The sequence below is a fragment of the Paroedura picta genome, chromosome 9, assembly GCF_049243985.1.
Source record: "Paroedura picta isolate Pp20150507F chromosome 9, Ppicta_v3.0, whole genome shotgun sequence".
Classification (NCBI taxonomy): domain Eukaryota; kingdom Metazoa; phylum Chordata; class Lepidosauria; order Squamata; family Gekkonidae; genus Paroedura; species Paroedura picta.
Genome location: NC_135377.1, coordinates 40,692,966 through 40,715,429, shown reverse-complemented (window position 1 = coordinate 40,715,429; position 22,464 = coordinate 40,692,966). Strand labels below are relative to the sequence as shown.

The window sequence follows — 22,464 nt, the reverse complement described above, 5'->3', positions numbered from 1 at the left end:
ACAGTTCTCTGTGCAAAATCATATTAAAAGGAACAATTTCTGTGTAAATGTTTCCATAGGATGTTTTTGGCACCTCATGAGAGGCCCTAACATACAACTTGTCAGTTCAAGGAATGGCCTGCAGTATTTCTGTTATGTGTTGAGTGACTTGGCAGATTCTGGTCCAAACATAATTGCTACAGTTTTTAAAGAGTACACAGATACTGTATGTGGAACAGCAAAATCAGGGGGGAAAATTCCCCTCACAGTACCATTTGAAAACTCATTTTTTAAAGAAGCTGTTCTCTAAAGCTAAATTGTAATATTTAGTTTTGCCCATAAATGATCACTTTCCCTTCTGATATTCAAGGATAAACATTTAGTTTTAGAATGAATGAAAAAAAGCTGTAGTTCTGATTGTGGATGGAAAGATGGAAAGATGGCAGATGGAAAGCAAGTATGAAGCTCAGTAGGCCTAGAAGGATATTCATGGTTTAGGGATTTGTTAGTGGAGTCTGGAAACGTATCCATTCATGAACCAACATGAACCTCTATGAACAGCTTGGAAGTTTGTGGAAAGTTCATGCTTGTTGGCCTACCAGGAACTTCATTTAGACCATATACGCACTGGGAACTTCACTGTACCAGCTCCTGTGCAGGAACACAAACTGGGGGTGGGTGAGGTGCACTGGACCTAATATTCCCCCATGTGGGTGCAAGAAGAGGTAGGGCAACCTGCACCAACAAAAAAATCCAGCCTGCAGCCCGGCGTGATACCTCCAGTGCATAAATGGTCTTTGTGAACCATGACCTCACCAAAATTTAGCCACTTCTTGCCCATCCCTACTTGTATGTTTGAATTGTTTGTAAAATCACAAGCAAAGACCACCATTATTCTTCCAATGGAGGAAGTACATATTCCAACTCCTTCTATCAATTAAAATCTCCAGCTTGAATGATTTCAGTATGACCGTTTATGCACTGGAGGTTTCATGCCGTGCTGCTGGCTGGAGTTTTAGTTGTGGCAGGTTGCCCCACCTCTTCCTGCACCCACATGGGGGAGCATTTGGCTTGGTGTACCTCATCCGCCCCCAATTTGTGTTCCTGCGCAGGAGCTGGGGAAGTGAAGTTTCCAGCGCATAAACGGTCTATCCAAAGACAAATTTGTAATCTCCTTACTGATGACAGACAGGTTTAGGGAGATTCTTTGTTTTCAGCCTAGGAAAATACATTTTTGTATGTGACCTGAGGCTTGGAAACGTATTCTCATGTACAAAATACACACAACAAATGTTATTAATAAATTGCTTATGTCTAAATTTAAATTTTGTTTTTGTAAGCAAAACACAAAAGGACAATAGCATGAAATAGCTGGAGCCATGTTCCTATTTATCACACCGATAAAAAGGAGCAATTTATGTGCTTGCCTGACACAGATAGATGATCGTATGAAGTATATGGATTTCGTAAGCATATAGGTTCCTGTGTATAAGTACCTTGCTTAATGGGAGCAATTAACTTTAGTGTCAAGTAGTATCCTAAATAAAATAAATGAAAGAATAAAGAATTCTAAATGGAATTCTTCCTTTTAACCAAAGGAGCGGTTTACAAGCCAGTTCCCTAATGGGCAGCTTAGGCTTCAGATAAAACAATATTCTGAAGGGTTGTTTTTTTAAAGCAGATTATACAATAATAATATAGATCATAGCTGCTAATATTGCTGGGTCTTCCTCAACTGCTAGCCTAGACACAAACTAATGCTCAAAATTATCACTACTTCTGTTAATGAATGTGATGTTCATTTGGTTGTCAACTAACCATATAATGAAATGAAAAAGGTCATTTTATTTTGAGGAATTCCTTAAAAATATTTTTAAGGAAGATGTTTGATAATATTTAGAAGTATTTCGGCCTGCTTTTCTGGTACTTGGCTGCCTATTTTAGAGTTCATGTAGGTCAGATGGTGGAGTGGGTATGGAGAGAGACTTAGGGATATATAACTGAAGCAAGAGCTTTTCAAAGGTTGGCAGGAGTGATACACAATGTTCATAATAACAAGTTGCAAAACTGATCAGATGCCAAAAAATTAGCCTACTTCTGCTCTTGTGGACACTGAATGTTCACTGGTTGTGGCTGGTGCTCTGCTTGTTTATGATTGTTTTACAATAGTGCACAATGAAAGACTGCTGCTATAGCTAATGCCTGAGGACTCTTCCAGATTCCTTTTAGAGCTAGATTTAACACTATCTTAATTTTGCACTTTGAGTGTACATCTGTTAGTATCACTAATGCTGCTTTCACACACACTACACAATGCACTTTTGATCTGCTTTCAGTGCACTTTGCAGCTGGATTTCACTGTGTGAAATGGCAAAATCTGCTTGCAAACAGATGCTGCAGTGGACTGAAATTGCATTATTTAGCAAGTACGAAAGCGCCCTTCAGTGTTTTCTGCTCTCAGAGTTTACTGTTGGATTTTGTCAGTGGTGGATGCGCAATAACTTATTTCAATAGCTGCCAGGCAGCTCTTCCCAGAAACATTTTTCTCCCTGTATTGTTTGTGTACATTCTCTGCACCATATCAAAAAATGTGAAGAATGTGGGGTTATGCTTAGTACAGGGGTCTGGAAATGTTTGAATGTCATTTTCTGCTAGTCTAAGGCAGACAAAAGAAACAGACTGAACTGGTCCTACATACCCATCATCCCAAGAGTCAAAAATTCTCATAATTCCCTTCAGTGGAGCCCTACAATTGGTAACCCTTCTAGTCCATGCACATCTTCCTCATCGAGGTCAGATGACTTTGCAGCCACATTGTTCAAAGCAGACTCATGTTCAGTGCCTCCAGGTGAGATTTAATTGGTCACTTAGGGTATAGGACTCCAGGCTGTTACCTGTTTGGAATTGTTAAAATACAAGTACATTATATATGCTGTGATGTGATGTGCTGAAGAGATGCCTGAAAATGTCAGTTACACAGAATTAACTATATAGATCAGTATACAATGAAATGTAACATCTTCATGTAGACTTCATAATACCTTTTGAAACAAATGGGCCACTTAGAGCAGCTATTTATCATGTTACCCTAAGATGCACTCACAAACCTCCTCCGAAGAGAATATAATGGAACAAAACAATTCGATGGAAACTAAGTTTGGTAGGTTCAGAAAATTCACTATTCTTCTTAAAGTTATAAGTCTTACATGCTGAGAGTCTTATCATCAAAATTATTTTTGGGAGAAAATCCGCTTCAGTTGTGTTCTTCGAATTCATAACTGTTTCCAAGTGTGCTATTTTTATCTTTATATTAGTACACTCCGTTTTTAAACAAACTTTACACTTTATGGGAATAACTAATATACAGAACTCTCTTTGTTTGGACTTCTCTCATTCTGGCCCTAACTGAGCAGAAACAAAAAGTGGGTGTTTTATTTGCCTAATTCCTGGCTCCTCCCAAGAACTAAAAGAAGAAGAGACTCCCAAAAGAGTCTCAAAGTGGCCTTCCCTTCCTCTCCCTCAACAAACAACCTGTTAGAGAGATTGGGCTATGAAAGCTCTGACAGTACTGCTCTGTGAGAATAGTACTATCAGGACTGTGTCTAGCCCAAGGTCATTCACCTGGCTGCATATGGAGGAATGGGGAATCAAACCCGATTTACCAGATTAGAAGACGCTGCTCTTAGCTACTACACCAAGCTGGCTTCAACACAATCAGTTCTTCCCCATATGGCTATAACAATGTGAGATTTTTCTTTATCCAAAAATAGAAATGAAAACAAACAAACAAACAACAACAACAAACCAGAACAAAACAAACCCTGTTTGTCTAATTGATAAAACTTCAGAAGGCATTATGGGGAGAGTATATAATCCATACCTGATGGTTAGCTCTGCTGAGACAGTCATATGTTGTTGTCTCCCTTGGTAATGCAACCATGAACTGACTCTATCCACATAAAATACTTTTTTGTTTCTATAATCACTTATCACTCTCCTCTCTTTAGAGCAGCCTTTCTCAACCTTTTTACCACTGAGAAGCCCCTGAAACATTCTGCAGGCTCTGAGAAACCCCAGAAGTGGGATGATCATGCATAATATGGCTGGGAAGCTTAGCTGTGACTACCCAGGGCCCCTCTCTTTCCCACCCCCTCCAGGACCATCATTAGCTATTTAAGGAGGAGTGGGTAGGTCAACATGACCATATATGGTCTTATTACCTAATAAATGTTAACCATCTGGTGGCAGAAGGCCGAATTTCATCTCAAATTCTTTTTTTCGCTCTTTTCTTGCTGCTGTGGCCTAGGCCCTCCCCTGAGGTGATAGGAAGGTGTTAGTGACCATCATTGAGAGAGGAATGATAATTGGGAGCTAGGTTCAGCTGAATTAGGTGGGGACGAGCTGGGGGGCAGAGAGAACCCCTGAGATAGGCGGGATCTCACCCCTACAGTGCTGCCCAGCTCTCCAGCTGTTAGATTAGGGTGGGGGAGGGGGGGAGGGTGGTGACAGAGCCAGTGGGGTCGGGAGGGTTAGGGAGGGTTAGTGTAGCTGGGGAGGAGGCGGGACTTAGCATAGGAGTTAGGATTGACGTCCTCTCTCGAGGGGGGCACATGGAGAGGGAGGGTCGCCTGGGAGAGATGGCAGATGCTGGGGCCGGGATCCAAACGATCATGGGCCAGGGGCGCTATGGCTGGGGGAGGAGGTTGGACAAGAGAAGGGGTGGGAGCACTGGTGTCCCGCATAGGACCTGGCGGTGGAGACACGGCCGGCGCCCTGGGTGTGCTCGATCCCCTTCTAACCTCCGTCCCATCCCCAGGGCTGTGAGGGTGGAGGCTAGGGAGGGTCCGATCTTGGTCCTGTGCAATGCAAGGTCGATTAAGAACAAGACCTCCACTCTGCAGCACTTCTTTGCAGAGTCGGGGGCGGACCTTGCTTGCGTGACCGAGACCTGGGTGAGGGAGGGGGAGTCGGTGGCCTTGAAAGAACTGGCCCCCCCAGGATTCTCGGTCCTACACCAATCTCGGACCCATAAGAGGGGAGGGGGGGTGGCAATTCTGGCCCGGGAGACTCTCGCCTGCAGGGCTCTCCCGGTGCCGGAAATCAGTGGAGTGGAGTGTGTCGGTATTGGGTGGGGCTCGGTCGAGAGCGCGGCCATCTGGCTGGTATACCGTCCGCCCAACGCGCCACCAGATGCCCTGCCCCGCCTGCTGGAGGCGGCGGCCGCCTGGGCGTTGCAGTTCCCTAGGCTCTTAATCCTGGGTGACTTCAATGTCCACGCGGACTCGCCTACTTCAGGACTTGGTGGGGACCTGGTGTCATCCATGGCGACACTAGGGCTCTCGCAATTTGTTGCCGGTCCCACTCATCACGCCGGCCACACGCTTGACTTGATTTTCGGTGCCGGGATAGAGGTGGTTCTGGAGCCAGCTTTGGCCGTGCCATGGTCAGACCACTATGCCCTGCGGGCCCGGCTTGTGATGCCACCCCCTCCCCAGTTGGGCGGCGGGCGCACTTTTGCTCGCCCGCGGAGACTCATGGATCCAATTGGTTTCCGGAATGCTCTGCGGGACCCGATGCCTCCTGGCAACTCACTGGCGGCGTTAGTAGAGGACTGGCAGTCCCGTCTGACAGCCGCTATAGATGAGATTGCCCCTAAGCGTCCTCTCTGCCCTCGACTCAAACGGGCCCCCTGGTACACGGGGGTGCTCCGGGAAAAGAAGAGGGAATTGAGACGACTAGAGCGAGTGTGGCGGAAGACTCGCGACGAAGCTGCAAGAACATCTTATCGCACGCTTATGAGGGCGTATGAGATGGCGGTGAAAGTGGCGAAGCGAGAGTTCTTCGCCATGGAAATCGCGTCCGCAAGCTCTCGCCCGGCCCAATTATTTAGGGTAGTTAGATCCCTTACCGCCCTTCAGGGGCGCCAAAATATTAGTCAATTGGCACTTGGCTGCGAGGCATTAGCGAGCTTTTTTGCGGATAAAGTCTTGTCGCTTCGCCATGACCTTCCTGTCACAATTAATACAGTAAATGAACTGGAGACCTGTTGGCCGTCTTTGGCAGCGAGGTTTGATGGCTTCAGACGGCTCTCTTCTTCCGAAGTGGACAAGTTGCTGGGGTCGGTCAGGGCGACCACCTGCCCCCTTGATCCCTGTCCCTCTTGGCTTCTCAAGGGGAGCGGAGAGGGGATAGGAGGCCAACTCAGGGATATTATCAACCTTTCCCTGAGTTCCGGGGAATTCCCCGAGCGGCTGAAGGAGGCAGTGGTTCGCCCTCTCCTGAAAAAATCAACGCTGGACCCGCAGGACCCTGCCAACTACCGCCCGGTGTCGCACCTAGCGTTCCTGGGCAAGGTGGTGGAAAGGGCTGCGGCGGACCAGCTCCTAGCTTTCTTGGATGAAACTTCGGCACTCGATCCATATCAGTCTGGCTTCCGTCCTGGCCACGGGGTGGAGACGGTGTTGGTCGCTTTGCTGGATGATCTCCGTCGCCAGCTGGATAGAGGCGGGTCAGCCGTGCTGGTCCTTCTGGATCTGTCGGCTGCTTTCGACACCGTGGACCATGAGATATTGGGCCACCGCCTCGCCGGTACGGGGATACGGGGTACAGCCTTGCGCTGGATACGCTCCTTCCTCCAGAACCGGACCCAGAGGGTTGCAGTGGGGGATGAGCTCTCGCGCCCTTATGGACTCCCTTGTGGGGTCCCACAGGGCGCGGTTCTCTCCCCCACACTATTTAACATCTTCATGCGCCCTCTGGCCCAGCTGGTACGGAATTTTGGGTTGGGCTGCCATCAGTACGCTGATGACACCCAACTCTATCTCCTCATGGACGGCCACCCAGACTCCCCCCCGGAACCATTCGCCAGATGTTTGGAAGCAGTGACAGAATGGTTTGAGCAGAGTCGCCTGAAACTCAACCCCTCCAAGACGGAGGTCCTGTGGCTGGGAAGTAGGGGGCGGGAACAGGAAGCGCATTTACCCACCCTGGCAGGGGCGCATCTTACCATCGCGTCCCAGGCTAGAAACTTGGGTGTGACCATTGATGCCTCCCTGACTATGGAGGCGCAGGTCAGGAAAGTAGCCGGCCAGGCATTTTTCCATCTTCGCCAAGCCCGGCTACTAGCGCCCTACCTGTCCCCCGAACACCTGGCCACTGTGATCCATGCAACGGTCACCTCCAGATTAGATTTCTGTAACTCGCTCTACGCGGGCCTACCCCTGTCTCTGATCCGGAAACTCCAGCTGGTACAAAATGCAGCCGCTAGGGTCCTCACCGGCACACCTTGGAGGGCCCACATCCAGCCTGTGCTGAGGCAGCTGCACTGGTTACCAATTGCTGTCCGGATCCGGTTCAAGGTTCTGGTTCTAACCTTTAAGGCTTTACGCGGGCTGGGACCCACATACCTGAGGGACCGCCTAGTGCCCTATGCCCCCCGCAGGGCTCTGCGCTCTGCGAGTGAGAATCTTCTGGTCGTTCCCGGCCCTAGGGAAGCACGCCTAGCCTCGACCAGGGCCAGGGCCTTTTCGGTCCTGGCCCCCACCTGGTGGAATGAGCTCCCGGGTGAGCTGCGGGCCCTGCGGGACCCTTTAACGTTCCGCAGGGCCTGCAAGACGGAGCTCTTCCGCCAGGTCTATGGTTGAGGCTGGGGCTGCCGGGGTACATCGACTGCTCTCCCTCGGGCTTCCTGAACATCGTTGACCTCCTTCTCCTCCACCCCCCCTTTTTTAGGAATGGGGGTAGGAAGGGGATCTTATTATTGTGCTGCCATGTTGTGACATTTTAAAGTCTTTTAATGGGAGTTTTAATGGGTTTTTTAAGACATTGTAACCCGCCGCGAGCCATTTGGGAGTGGCGGGAAATAAATCGAAATAATAATAATAATAATAATAATAAGATAAAAATATTAAAATTAATTAACTCCCACCCATTCAGGAATCCTTTCAGGGTCATTAAGAAACCCCAGGGTTTCATGAAACCGTGATTGAGAAACCTGCTTTAGAGGAACAGAGAGGCATATAAGTGCATAGAATAAAATGCTGCCTATGACCCCTGCCCTTTTCTCTTTCCTTCTGTTCCAGGTGCTTAAAAAAAGAAAGAAAATGGAAGGCCACCTACTTTCATAATTTATATTCTGCATTGTCCTACATTCAGTGTGGCTTAAACTATACATACAACCCAACAAGTAATTAAAAAGTTAAAGCAGCACACATACTTTAAGTTGTAGTCACCCAAAACTCAGTAATCAATTATTGCCCATTTGAAAAGTCTTACTCTGTCAAAAAGAGATACAGAGAATACTTTCCAAATCTTCTCTAAAGTAGGGAAAGGCACACTGTAGTTCAATGAGCAACTTAATTTTTCTGAAGAGCTTTGAGAACTAGCAGACAGTTAAGCCACTAGATAGGAAAGAGTAAGTTAGGAGTTAGGAAATCAGGGTCTATCTCATAATTCATCACGCTTAGGGGGGAATTAGAAGAGCTTTACATTAGAGAATGGCAAATCATAAACCCATTCTAGTGAGTGTCAAACTCTTTGGCAAAACCCCAGGTTTCAAGGTAACAGTTACTGAAATGTTAAATGAAACACTGCATTTTTTTCAACTTGTGCTGTACCATACCAAACCTAAAATTTTTACCATCCCTGAATTATTAATATAAATAAAACGTCTTCCTCAAGAACAAACCATGTCTCAACATATGTTTAACCCACTAAGTATAGTATACCAAGTTCAAGGAAATGTATAGCATGGTGTTATCAGCACATTGATGACAGACAGACAACCCCACTGGTTCAAATATTCTCATTTATTTGCTTAATCTAAGACAAAGAACCAAAGATCATGTCAAATTCCATATGTTAAATGTTAAATCCCAGGGGGATTATTCATTATCACAAAAGACAGTTCTCTTCCTAGAATAAAAAAGTATGTAACCAAGACTTTTTCTGCATGCTGGAGTTACTCCTGATTTTCAGTGGGAGAGCCACATTTGTTGAAGGAACCTGTTACACCAGCTTTACGCTTTACAATGGCTGCCATTCATTATTTCCAGGTCCAGTGTTGGTTACTGATAAAGGTCACCTTTAAAGTCCTAAATGGATTAAGACCAAGGTATTTATAAGGCCACCTGTTCCCATATAAACCTCCCTATTAGCTAAGGCCCTGCCCCCCCCCCCACAAATACACCAAGGCTTTTTTGTGAAGGTACTCACCAGTCTTGAGTAGCAGAACCTTTATTTGGGTATCTCCCAACTCTTGAGGCAGAAATTGTTGGAAACGGATGAGTACAAAAACAGCATTACAAATATAATGATTTATTGTGGTGTTTACACAACATACTGGCTCTCAGCCATTATTGCTGAGAAATGAGTTTCCACAGAAAAAATCAGTTACCCTTCAGTGTCAAATGAGAAACTAGAGTAAAACATCTTATTGTATAAAACTTTGGTGTGTTTCCTTGCTTCTTAACGCCTTTCTTGCTTTCAGCCTTTCGCCTTAGTTTAAATCCACTTGAGGCACTATTACTACCCATTCCCAACTGGTACTTCATCCATCATGGGCTCATAATGCAATGCACAATTACTTATTTTAAAAAATAGGGTGATACAGAGAAAAGTTTAAAGAAAAATGTGTGCCCCTCAATGAATAACATTACTGAATATTATTTGATGAGTGCTGGCAGTACACTAGCAAATTATATACAATTGTAAATATCCTTCCCAAAAGCTGGACATACCATGGATCACACAGGAAAACATCAGAGCAAGAAATTAAAATAAACAGAGCAATGATAAATATTAAGAGGAAGCCTATAATCATCTATGCATTTAATTGTAACATTACTCAATCATAACTACAGCTCTGATTGCCATCTGCTGGCTATATTTTTTATTGTGAATATTTGGGATGGCTTTGGAAACTCAGCCTGCATCCATGTGGTGAGGATTCCATTTCCAAATAATTTCTGTTGAGAAGTTGCAGGCATTCATACTGGCAATACAGCACTGACCTGAGAGTTTTGTGCACAATTTCTACCACCAGCCATCTCCCCTGCAGTTTTTCTCAATGCACCACTGGAGGTTTTGGTGGGAGGGCTTTTTAAAAATTAATGTTAAATTGATAAAGGCATAGCAGGTAATTAGGGCTGATTTGCAGGAGAGAAGTAGGGCTGGTGTGCAGTTTGGGGCAGCTCTTTCTGTCTCCTTCCATCACAGCAGGTGAGGCTCTCTCTGTGTCTTTCTCTGCCTCCCTCACAGCAGGCGCAATAGGAGGCAATGAGGGCTCGTGTGAAGTCTGGCAAGGCTCTGTGTGTCTCTCTCTGTCTCAGTGTGTCTGAGAGGAATGTGGCTAGCCTCCAGGGAGGGAGGGAGAGAAGGAGCTGTAGGGACAAGTCCAATCAGGCAGCCAGCATTGGCCCTGTTCCAACTCCGACAGCCAGACACGTTCCATCCCCCAGGCTGTTTCACAAATATATAGAGGAACCAGGGATAAGGATTATAGATGAGACAATCAAAAACTACCAGTAAGGCATTACTTTTATTCAAGCAAAGTGCAATGTAACCAAATTATGAGCAAGCCTGCGGGTTCACCAGAACTCTATTTCAGGCTGGGTATTAAGGAAAAGGAGGGAAGGTTTAGAAAAAAAATTGGCAATTACTCTCTGCAGTTTTTACAAAGAAAATGTGGTGTTAAGCAAATTGAATGTTAGATGCAAAACCCCTCCAATAAAACCCAACCTTCATTGCACAACAGCTCAAGAGAAGCATTTCTTCCATCGTGGGCAATATCAAGCTTTTCCATTTTTTATCATATAACAGTCTTGCTGCCATAGTCATACATAATAACAAATTTCCATGTCTTTCCCCCAAATGTTCTGTTCATTAAACCCAAAAGAAAAGTCTCTGGTTTCATTTGTATATTAGTCTACAGCATCTTCTGGATTAATATATGCGAGTCTAATTCTTTTAGCTTTCTTATATGTCCACCATAAATGATAAAGTGTCCCTTATATTGTTCACATTTAGAGTGGCTACTTTTTCAATCAAATGACACCTAGAGTTTCAAGTGAATTGGACCAAGGTGCCACCCAAAGGACTTGCCAAAAAAAAAAAAAAAGTTCCACTCCCAAAAGGAGAGAAGGAATCAGAACAATATAGCTGTGCCTTTATTCCCTGTTTGGGATTTTGGGGATGGAATGCTTGTTTTTCAACCAAATGTCATCAAAATTACAGCACACATAGTGCTGACTGTCCACTAACCCCCCCCCCCCTCCACAAAGTGATCCAATTCTACAGCCTCCTGAACAAGGTGCCATCAGCCTTCATACTGACCAGGAAAAAAAAGGGGCTCTGCCCCAACAAAACAGAGGAGGCAAGGAGAACTGCAGGTCTCTGAAATGTCTCCAAATATGATTGTCTGGAAACATACTGTGCTCCTCCGTTGCAAGAATCCCATTAGAAGGGGGAAATGTTATTGTCCAGGAAATCCGTAGAATAAACACAAGGGTGTGCTGAATTGCTGAATACTACCCAGACCCCCCCCCCAAAAGGATTATTCAAGAATTGGGGGTTCATCATTCCCAAGAATGCCTCATTTGTATTTCTATTGCAGGAAATCACTATAACGATCCAAATCAGTGTCTCTAGTAGCTTTACAAAGTTCGCGTCCAGTGGCACCTTTAAGACCAATGAAGTTTTTTTCAAGGTTGAGCTTTCATGTGCAGGTATGCTTTCTCAGACAATGAGATATGAATAATTAATCTGAGGAAATGTGCATGCACATGAATGCTCACATCTTGAATAAAACTTCATTGGTCTTAAAAATGCTGTTGGACACAATTTTTGTTCTCCTAATTCAGCCCAGCTACCCACCTGCATCTTCCAATATACCTAGTTTGGGAATTTCATCAAACGCTCCCTTAAACCGTTTGTCTTGGTTCAGACAGGCACTTGAGGCAAGAGGTATAGTCCAAAAGGCAAGAGGTATAGTCTTCACTGGCAGTCTTCAAGCAAAGTTTGGATACACACTTTTCTTGGATGCTTTAGGATGCTTAGGGCTGATCCTGCATTGAGCAGGGGGTTGGACTAGATGGCCTGTATGGCCCCTTCCAACTCTATGATTCTATGATTCTATGAAAAGCAGTATAAGGTCAAAGCACAGCTCATCAAAAGTCCAAGCATCAAACCTGAAGGTCCTCTGCTTGGGTTTCCAATCCCAGGCTTCAGGACAGAGTATGCTGGCTGCAGGCTGAGACTCCCTATCTGCAGCTGATGAAAACCATTTCCACATGAGAAATTTGTCCCTGCCCAGCCTCTCATTGTTTGTGGGTTTTAATGCTGCTTCCTCGTGACGTCAGCAGCAACCCATAGTTTTCCAGCGGTTGGTGAGAATTTTCGTCCCTGTTGCCCTGCAATGAGGGCATGCAGGAGAATCCATGTCCTCGTTCTTGATGTAGTGCACAACGAGCTGCAAACGGGCGCAAGCCTGTCTGAAAGAAGAAACACGCAACAGTCTCACTAGTGTTTTGCCTGTACTCGCACCTGCCCTCCTCTCTCTATTTCCAGATCACTAATTTTTTTTAAAGGCACTGTCCACATTGCTATGGGACCACGTAGCCACATGTCTGTGTATCAGTGGAAATAAATAGTACTGTTGTGTTCTCTTCAGTGTATAGTAACATAGCTAGCCTATCAGAAATCCACCCGAACATGAATCAAGACCATTATACAAAGAATTCCAAAAATAAATATTTAGAAATGTTTTATTGTTGTGGCATGATCCCGTAGCAACACAGAAGTGTATTTTTTAAAAAATATTAATTTCAGGACTCAGCGAGGGGAGGAAGTTTGAGTTTCCAAAACCACTGCCGTGAAGGGATTGGAGGCTTGCATTGATTGACAACCGAAGGAGTGTGTGTGTGTGTGGGGGGGTGGAAACCTGCAGGTTGTCCACACTTCCATCTTCTCCACCACCTTGTCGGGAAGGGAAAAGCTGCAATGAGATGGCGGGATAATAAGGGAGGGGTCTCCAGTTAGGAAGCAGCCAAACACACAGTTTACAATTGTGCATTTTCAAGCAGGAAATGGCCCATGTGGAAATGACCCATGTATCCACCTTTTTTGGTTGGTCCTACAGCATCCAAGGGCTGGGACAGCTTCCTCCACTTCCTCATCCAAGGAGGGCCTGTTGTCAGGCAGGCCCAAGACACTATTCATGGTCTAGGACCAAGATATCTATAGGACCAACTGCAAGCCTACGGCAAGCCCATAATAGCAGCTCACCTAGCATCAACCAGAGCTCATACCTTCTCCATTGCTTCTCCAGTTGTATGGAATGTGCTACCTTTAAAAATATTTGGAGGAAAACCTGGAAGTGACATCATGCCTCAATAGTAAAACCATAGAACCTCTGACAATTCCTAGAGGGGACTGACATAACTGCTAAGTAATACCCCTATAATAAAACTATACAGTTTCTGGGTAATTCAAAAAGAGGACTGGTATAACTTTTATAAAGCAAAGAGAATTTTTACAGAGTTTTCAACAATTACGAGAGAGAGATAACATCTTTGAACAGTTATGCCATTGACAGACATTCCCCATCTTCCTCCTGTCTGGTCTCCTATGGGCACATTTATAAAAATAAGTGTTCACAACAGAATTAAGAAGAGTCACATTTTGTGACAAGAGTTCTTAGAAATTATAATAAAAACTAAACTCTTGTGAGTGCTTACATGTGCTTACAACAAAATTAGAAGCATACTCATCTGTCATGGGGCAGACATTATGTTTCATTAGTGCCATCCATACTCTTCAGCTTCAGTTAATGAGCTAATTTTTCTGCCAGTCAGCCATTTTGAAATAGTTGTTTGACTATTAAATGTCCTAAGAACTGTTTAACTTTTTGTATGCAGCAAGCAACTTAGCTATCACAAATAAAGATCTTCATATCTCAGAAACTAGTGTCATGCTTGGACCCATTATAGCTGTGTTTAGAATTGTAGTTTAAATCTGGATTAAGAGACAGCAATAGCAATCCTTCTGGCTCTATTTAGTTGGCAACCGTTACACCATTGTTTCAGTATTCCCTGAAACAAGGTGTAAACAAAGCATACAACTGCTCTGTGCTATAACTGCTGGGAGGCTGACCTGTATATTACTCACCTCTTTGTCATTTCTGCTTTTGCTCCAGGAAATGGACTCCAGTGTAGCTTCCTGCTAGTTAGGCCAGCAGCAGCCCTTCTCAGTGGGAAACTGTTCTCCATTACCACAAATTCTACCCTTGATTTCACAGAAGGTGTAAGTAGGTCAAAAACATCACCCTGTGCTGCTCCGAATGTGTAATAAAAATGAAGAAAGGAAGCAGTTTAATGGAGACCCTGTTGAAGATGGCAAAAGAAGTTTGTTTGCTAACTCTGCTCATTTATAATCCAGCTGTATCAGACCTCTGAATACCACAGGGCAGATGGAACATTTGTGTTGGCTTCTGAAAATGTTCTGCATCCAAATACTTTATAAAAATAAACATATAGCTAAGAGTGCTATTGCGGGGGGGGGGGGCTGGCAACACGCTGAATTTCTGCTTATCACACAGTTGTTTAAGGCACAATAATGACAGAAATAAGTTTCTAAATCTATTCATTTCCTTCACAGAACCTGGTAGAGACATAGAGGTTGATGGGTTTTGCTACACTTACTCATTGTGCTTGGTGCCATCTTTTGTCCAAAAAACAGACCTTTCCATTTGTTATGTGTGCCATTATTGGCTTACATTTTGACCTCTCCAAGTATGTGGTGATAAGCTGCCTGCATTTTTCACCCATGTGCTATAAAATTCATCTGCTGTCATCTTTCTGTTATGTTCTGCCATAATCTACCAAGCTAGCCTTTACAGTGGTGAGTGGCTTTTAGGAATACTAGAAAAGATGCTACAAACGATGGCCATGTATTTCTAATGCCAGCATTATGCTCATTTTGTGCTCCAATCGTGGAAAAGTAATTAGGACCCTTCCCAAGGAAGCTGCAGCATCTTAGGCAAGGAGTGCAATACTTCATGCAATACTTCACTACAAGTCTCATAGAAAAAAACTATATTTCACTAGACAAATGAAGCTGCTCAGTCTGAACTAAATTCTAGGCAATATTGCCCTCAAGGTTTATGTAGAGCAGACCTCTGTCCATACAGAACCAATATTTGATATCTAACCAGAAGGGAAGGTGGCATGGTATAACCTAATCTCATCAGATCTCAGAAGCTAAGCAGAGTTGATGCTTGGAAGAGAGACTACCAAAGAAGACACTGCAGGGGAGGGCAATGGCAAAACACCTCTGCTTCTCACTTGCTTTGAAAGCTCCTTTCTGTGGACACCATAAGTCAATTGCAGCTTGACAGCACTTGACACACAAACACACACATAAATCTGTGACTTAAAAATTATTCTAAAGCATTAGGTACAAATTGGATTTTAAGCTGAATTTTCTTATTTAATACGAACAGTATACTAAAAAGATCGCCCTTTGTATATGCTAAAATATTGTTTCACAGGCCTGTATTGAAACACAGATGTTTATTTACCCAAACAAAACAGAGGATTTTTTTTCCAGCCCTCATTTTTTTTAAAATTTCATTTAAATTTGTGAACATTTAAGTCCACAAAAAAGGAAAGGTTTGTGTATTTAAATACCTCCAAAACACTCATTTCAATAGGCTTTTTAAACATTGATATTCACCAACAGTATCACAAAGTTGTCTTTTAAAACATAATTGTAAGCAACAGTAATTCTAGAAACACTAAAGGGAAAAAAGCATAGCAATGTCCACAGTTACAAGAAAAAGTGCACATTACTTTGTCACAATCACGGTCATTACTTGAAAAACTATATGTAACAAGTAGATAGAAAATATCATTGATGCCTTAAACCCATCATCAAAAAACCAAATTACATAAAAAATTGTACACAAAATAAGGCAAATTCAGGAATGCACAAGGAACTTGTTATTTAACAAAAGCTAAACAACAGAACAAGTATTACAATAAGCATAAACTAAAATACCTTTCTATAAATACATAAAAATAAGCTTTCCTTAGCGCACAACAAAAACACCATCCATGTTTGACATCTTAAAATAACAAACAGGGTGGGGACATCTGGGAATGAGAGCCTTGTTTAAGTGGCAGCTGTATCCTTTACATTTTTGTACAGTTTTTAAGATCAGCATTAACATTATAAAAATCACATCAGAAGTGTTAATGGCCCTTTTCAGTTACATATTCATTTAAAAGAAAAAAATAAATACACATAGGAGTGCAAATTTTCCGATTGTCACTTGCAACCTCTTCACATTCAGTCATCTACATCCATTCACTACCAGAAGGACTTGTACAAGACAGCAGCAGCAATCCTGGAGTTAAATGAGTTGTAAGAGATGACTTAAAAAAAGAGAAATGGATATGTTTTTTATTAAAAAATAACCCCCACTTCTTGATGAGTTGATAATAAAACTGCAACTCATTGCCAAATGGAGGAGAGAGCCATGTGAATTCAGGAAATGTCTACTTCCTTTGGACAGAATTCCAGTGAAATTTGGGTAGAGATCCAACAGGCCATGGGTTGCTCAACACAAAAAAAAGGTGCTTGCTGTAGAGTGAATGTGGATCAGTGAAGGGTGGGGGGAGGGGCAGCGTTTCAGAGAAGATGGCTATCAATACCTCCTCCAAACATTTGAAAAATCAGTGGCAAATTTACCGAAGTAAAAACAATTGATTTAGAATGAGAAACAACATTTTGTCTGTTTTCCCCCCTATAAAATTACATTTTCTTTAAAATATGAGATCCTTTTCACTTGAATTGTATCCTGTTAACAACAGGGCATTTGGCAACTTTTTGCCATTTAATGCAGCTTTGAGTCCACTGAGTCAGTAGCACATTCCACTAATATTGCACTTGGATTTTGAACCAGTTTTGAACCCCCAGTACCTTCTGTTTCATTGATGTTAGAACAAGTTAATATTTCTAGCCACTTTTTGCTATTGATGCTGACACACGAAAACAAACATAAAGCAATAGGCTGTATATATTTAAGTATCTCAGAAATATCAGAGATCTCAGTTCACTTGAAGAACTTAAACACACCAAGAAAATCAAGGGAAATGTGGCATTATGGTATTTAACCCATCAACAAGACTGTGAAGTTTTTAAAAGATCTGCCCTGGGAATTCAAAATGACATTAGTGGAAATTTTGTAATAAACCAAGTTCAGCAGGATGGCCATGTGTCTCAGTTTTGCTGCAAAATAAGGTTTTCTAGTTCATCTGCAGAACGCAGTAAAAATGCAGCCGATTCTCGGTATCCTGCAACCAGTTGCCGTACTGCATTGATTTCTGTTGGGCTCAGCTGAGGTCTGGAGGTGGTACTACTGGAAGATCCAGAAGTTGTTGCTAACTGCCTTTTCATACTGAGGTCAGTTGGACCTGGAAATGGCAAATGAAAACTACTGAAGCATCAAGTTATTTTAGTTGTTTACTTAAAACATTTCTATGCCACCTTTCTACCCAAATAGCGTCTCCAAGGTGAACATGTCAACATTCAGGCATTTCAACTTTAGAACAGCATTTTAAATAAACTGCATATAAAATATTTAAACAATTCAGTAAAACATATAAACTCTCAGGCTCATGCAACATCCCAAAAATTGCCATAACAGTGTATGTGTGGGGATGTCAAACAAAGAAATCTTCACCTGCTGGTGGAAGACAATGATAGAAGGAGACAGATAAGTTTCTCTGGGAAGGAATCCCAAAATTTTAGCATCCCAGTTAAAGAAGCCCTTTCTCAGATTTGCATGCCATCCCAGATGATTGGGGCACCCAAAGCAGGGCCATCAAAGATGACCGGAGTGGATGGGTAAGTTTATATGAAAGTAAGCAGTCTTTAAAATAGGTTGACCCCAAGCCACATAGGGCTTTAAAGGTCAATACCACAATCTCAAATTGGACCAGAAGCAAGCTGGGAGTCAGCACAGATGGAAAAATACTGGAGTAATTACATTTTCTTATGACCTACTCTAGTCAGCATTCTGGCCACACCATTCTGTACCAAGTGTAGACTATAGACAGTTTTCAAGGGCAGTCTGATGCAGAGCTTATTGTAGTAATGTAATCTAGATGTTAACCAGGACATGTACCACAATGGCAAGTACTGTCTCACCTAGGAAGGCTGCAGCTGGCTGAACCAACTACCTTGAACTTATGATATTTGCTGTACAGATCTCAAGGACAAACCACGTACAAGGGGAAAGGAAGGAAGGAAAGTCAGGAAATATTTTTCTGTTAGTAATTGCTTTGTAAGTCTGGAATTGTGTTGCTTCATTTAGGCTTTTATATATTTATTCACCTGGATTCACTGTTATGATTCTGTTGACACATCCAATTGTTACTGTTGCTTGTTGGATTTTTTTAATGAAAAGATTATTTCATGGAATTTTAGCCCTACTATCAGTTCTACTGAACAGTAGGTGACATCCAAGAACATACAAGTTATGCAGCCTGTATGATTATCATTTTGTTTATGCAGTGCCTTTGATGCATCCAGTGCTTTACTTATGAATTACAATTACAAGCCATCCTTAATGCACCTAGTTTGTATGGGTTTGTATGGGTTTGGCCTTAAGATTCTAACCCAAAGAATGATTCCATAGACAGAACTTCCATTGGGACTTGGATGGATTTATTGTCACTCCTGGAAGCTGAGTATGGGGACTGGTGCATGTGCTCAAACACCGGAGCCCCACCAGTTTCACAAGTCACTGGCTGCTATTGTATGTTTTTATGAGTCAGGCTCACGCATGCCTTTGCACAAATGTTCAGCTTCTTCCATAGCCATAATTTAAGCCTGATGCTCAACAATCTTTGGTGTCATAGCACTTTTAATACTCAGAGAATGCCATTTCTCTAGCCATCAGTGGGGCGACTCAGTCATTTATAATGTAACTAGTTACTTGACTATGGTTTATGGATTCATTTAAGCTGCATAGATATCACATATTTTTGAAAGCTAAGTAGTTCGTGTTTTAACTAAATCATTCAAAATGCTAGAAGCACTCTGAATCCTCCTGAAGACTTAGGCATTCATTTATCATATTAGCTACTGAGTAAATCTGACATTAAATATACTGCTGGACAAATGACTTGCAAGATTTAACATGAGGTAGTTATTGCCTCATAAATTACTCATTGGCAGCATCAATTACCTAGAATTCTAGAATGCAGGTCATATATATAATACGGCAGCTTATTTCACTGATAAAAGCACTTATCACTCATGACTATCAAAGTCATATATGAATTATCTTTCCAATAATCCACCCCAGTTACTAGTACGGGACAGTCAGTTTGATACTTAGTAGCCTGATGGCAGTCAACAGATTCTGGTAATATGGAACAGCCAGTTTGATGCTTAATAACCTGATGGGAGTGAATAGCTTCTGATAAATTCAAACAATGCCTTTAAATTGGTCATTAATGTTATAGACAATAATTTATAGTGACAATATATAATTTTAAAATCTGTAATGAGATGTAAAGTCATTATTGATGGCCAAAATCCAAAGAATTGTGACACTAGTTCTCAAAAGTGATTTCAGTCTGTGGTATGGCATGGAAATCAGCTGCTCCAAGCAAGGAAAATTAAATGTTCACTGGACTTCTGCGAGACCCTTTCATGAGCTTAAGTAGATTTTTGGATCCCAGCCAATATTTTTAAATCCTCAAGAGCAAAAGAAATGGAGGCACATTGTTACGGGAAAAGATGCCTTCTTCTTGAGGGTTTTCCTTTCAGCTTTATTATGTACATGCACATCCTTTTACTCCAAGATTATTTTTCCATTGAGAACAACACTTACCTGTTTCATCAGGTAACATTTTATTTGCTATTGAGAACTGAAGGATTATGTTTTGCTTGTCACTTTCTATAACAATTATTATTGTTTTAAACAAATTATATATCTGTTTCTCACCTAGAAGAACAAGTCATGTTAATTAGCTATCAACAATCCTATCTTCAGCATACACCTATTTGGTGAGATGAGATCTGTGCTAGATCTCATGTAAGAATATACTTATGCCTTCATAGCAGCTTCTTTGAGCTTATAGGAGGCTATCACCAGTGGAATCCTTTCACCAATAGACCATCGCCAGCACAAAGGGACAAGAGCATGTAGTGCATGTGTGGGCGTTGGGGATACAGGAACTGCCAAGTTTAGAAGGAATTCTATCAAGCTTAATTCATAATACCCATGATGCCAGCAAAGTTTTGCGCTGCTGCCTGTAAAATTTATTGCCTCATGGTAGGGTGACTTCTATTAAATTTTTACCAATTATCTTGGGATTGTCTTATTTTACTCTAGTTTTATGGATAAGAGATTGTTTCCTCCCTCCTGTTTTATTCTATTTGTTTCTATATTTGCGTTTTATCATTGTTTTGGGCTGACTGTTTAAATAAACTACTACTACTAATCCCCATGACGCTATAACTTCATAACTGCAAAAGAGGTGGTGAAAGTTAAAACATTCCTTTTGAAGGCAATGGAAAGTGTCTCTCTACCCTCTCAATTTTCACCCCACAGTCACAACAGTGGATAGGATTCTGATCAATCTTACAGCCAGTAAGAGTGCAATACCAGCTATGCCTCCAATATAGCATGCAACCAACATAGCTCTGTCCTCAAGTTTTCAGACCACAAAACACACATATATAGGTAGTTCGTGATGGCCTTACTGGGGAAATGGCACTTTGGACAAATACTCAGAGCCAAGTACAAAGTGTATACTGTTAACATAATAATAAAAAGAATAATTTTATTTATGCCCCACCCTTCCCTAGTTGGCTGTCTTATATGTATAATACATTTTTACATCCACATGATAACTCAGCCTAGAGACTCTCAACTCCCATGCCAATAAGGCAGACATCCATACATCAAAACAGGGTGTATTATGCATGGCAGGAAACTTCACAAAAAGTCTGCCCAAAAAGATGTTGTTGTTTTTATTTCTGCACATGGCAGGGTTTTCACTGTGCAAAATCCACCATAGTATTTTTGATACTGCATGGCACACACACCCCTCATTGTATTGACTGTGTTTTTTTAGTGCAGTATCCAAAATTAGCTTTGCAACAACTTTTTTTTATGATGGTGCTGAGAACAGCACTTTATTAATGCATAAATGTTGGTGCGTTTTTAGTCTTCTCCCCTGAGCCCCTGTGACAGCCCCTTTTCTGCTTGCAGTTCCTTGGCCACTAACAAGAGCTCAGGGCACCTGCTACTGATTCTCCGCCTCCTCAGTGTCCGCAATAATGTGAACATGAAATTTGGTTCTGGGTCTCCCTGGCAACCAAGCCAACTGTATTGCCATGTAAATGAGAGTTACTTCTGGCATGCATGGCATTTCCTGCTACAGCCATCCCTGAGACTACAAGACTGTAGAGACTGTAGAAGAAGAAGAAGAGTTGGTTCTTATATGCCACTTTTCCCTACCCGAAGGAGGCTCAAAGCGGCTTATAGTCGCCTTCCCATTCCTCTCTCCAGAACAGACACCCTGTGGGGTGGGTGAGGCTGGGAGAGCCCTGATATCACTGCTTGGTTAGAACAGTTTTATCAGTGCCGTGGCGAGCCCAAGGTCACCCAGCTGGTTGCATGTGGGGGAGCGCAGAATCGAACCTGACATGTCAGATTAGAAGTCCGCACTCCTAACCACAACACCAAACTGGCTCTCACACTTTAGCACACGTAATTATGTGCAGCGGCAGTCTACCTCCGATCAGTGACCATGGGGGAGCATTTTTTGGCAGTTTATCAGGCTGGAAAAGTGGAGAGGTCTTCCCTGTGCCACCTTCCGTGGGCTCAGCAGCTATCTGAATTACCAGTTCGATCTTGCAGGAGAATGAGGAAACAGAGCTGCTTCAGTCTATGGGCGGAGGCTCCTGTTTCGAGCTCACCAGTGATTAAATAAAACTTCACAGGGGAAGGGATGTTATGGTGGGGGCTTTAAGTTTGAATGGAAACCTGTGGTCTGCTGTAGTCCATCCTGCTCACTGTCTACAAGGAACAGTATACATCAGAGTGGGAAAGGTGATAGTTTGGGCATTCAAAAGCCTGTGTATCCCCATGGAAATTTCTTGTGGAAGTCTCCATGTCCATGAATTCCCTTGAGGCCCTGCCGGCAGCATGTGCTAGAGTTGCGGTCAGGTGACACTGCATCAAAATGGAGGACATTTCCCCTGTTTCAAATGCACAATCAGTGCAAAAAAACAAACAATGCAGTATCAGAGCACATGCATAAATGGGAATGTTTAAAAGCATTTTTAAAAAGGACAATTTAAAAGGGTAAGTGAACTGACTGCAGTGAAAATCAGTACATGCATAATAGCCCTAGGACTCCAAAATACACTCCATCTAGATACCACATAATTTCAAATTCATTGCTG

The 22,464-nt window shown here is 42.7% G+C and overlaps 1 protein-coding gene across 4 annotated transcripts in view; it reads right to left on the bottom strand.

Moving 5' to 3' along the window:
• Nucleotides 1-15,526: 15,526 nt before the first annotated feature.
• NOL4 (nucleolar protein 4) overlaps nucleotides 15,527-22,464 on the bottom strand; it is a 156,217-nt gene continuing 149,279 nt past the window's right edge. For all 4 annotated transcript variants that reach the window (XM_077352487.1, XM_077352489.1, XM_077352490.1 and 1 more), the window contains one exon: nucleotides 15,527-17,450. In XM_077352487.1, the coding sequence (XP_077208602.1) occupies nucleotides 17,257-17,450 (194 nt within the window). In that variant the 3' untranslated portion in view covers nucleotides 15,527-17,256. The remainder of the gene's footprint in view (nucleotides 17,451-22,464) is intronic.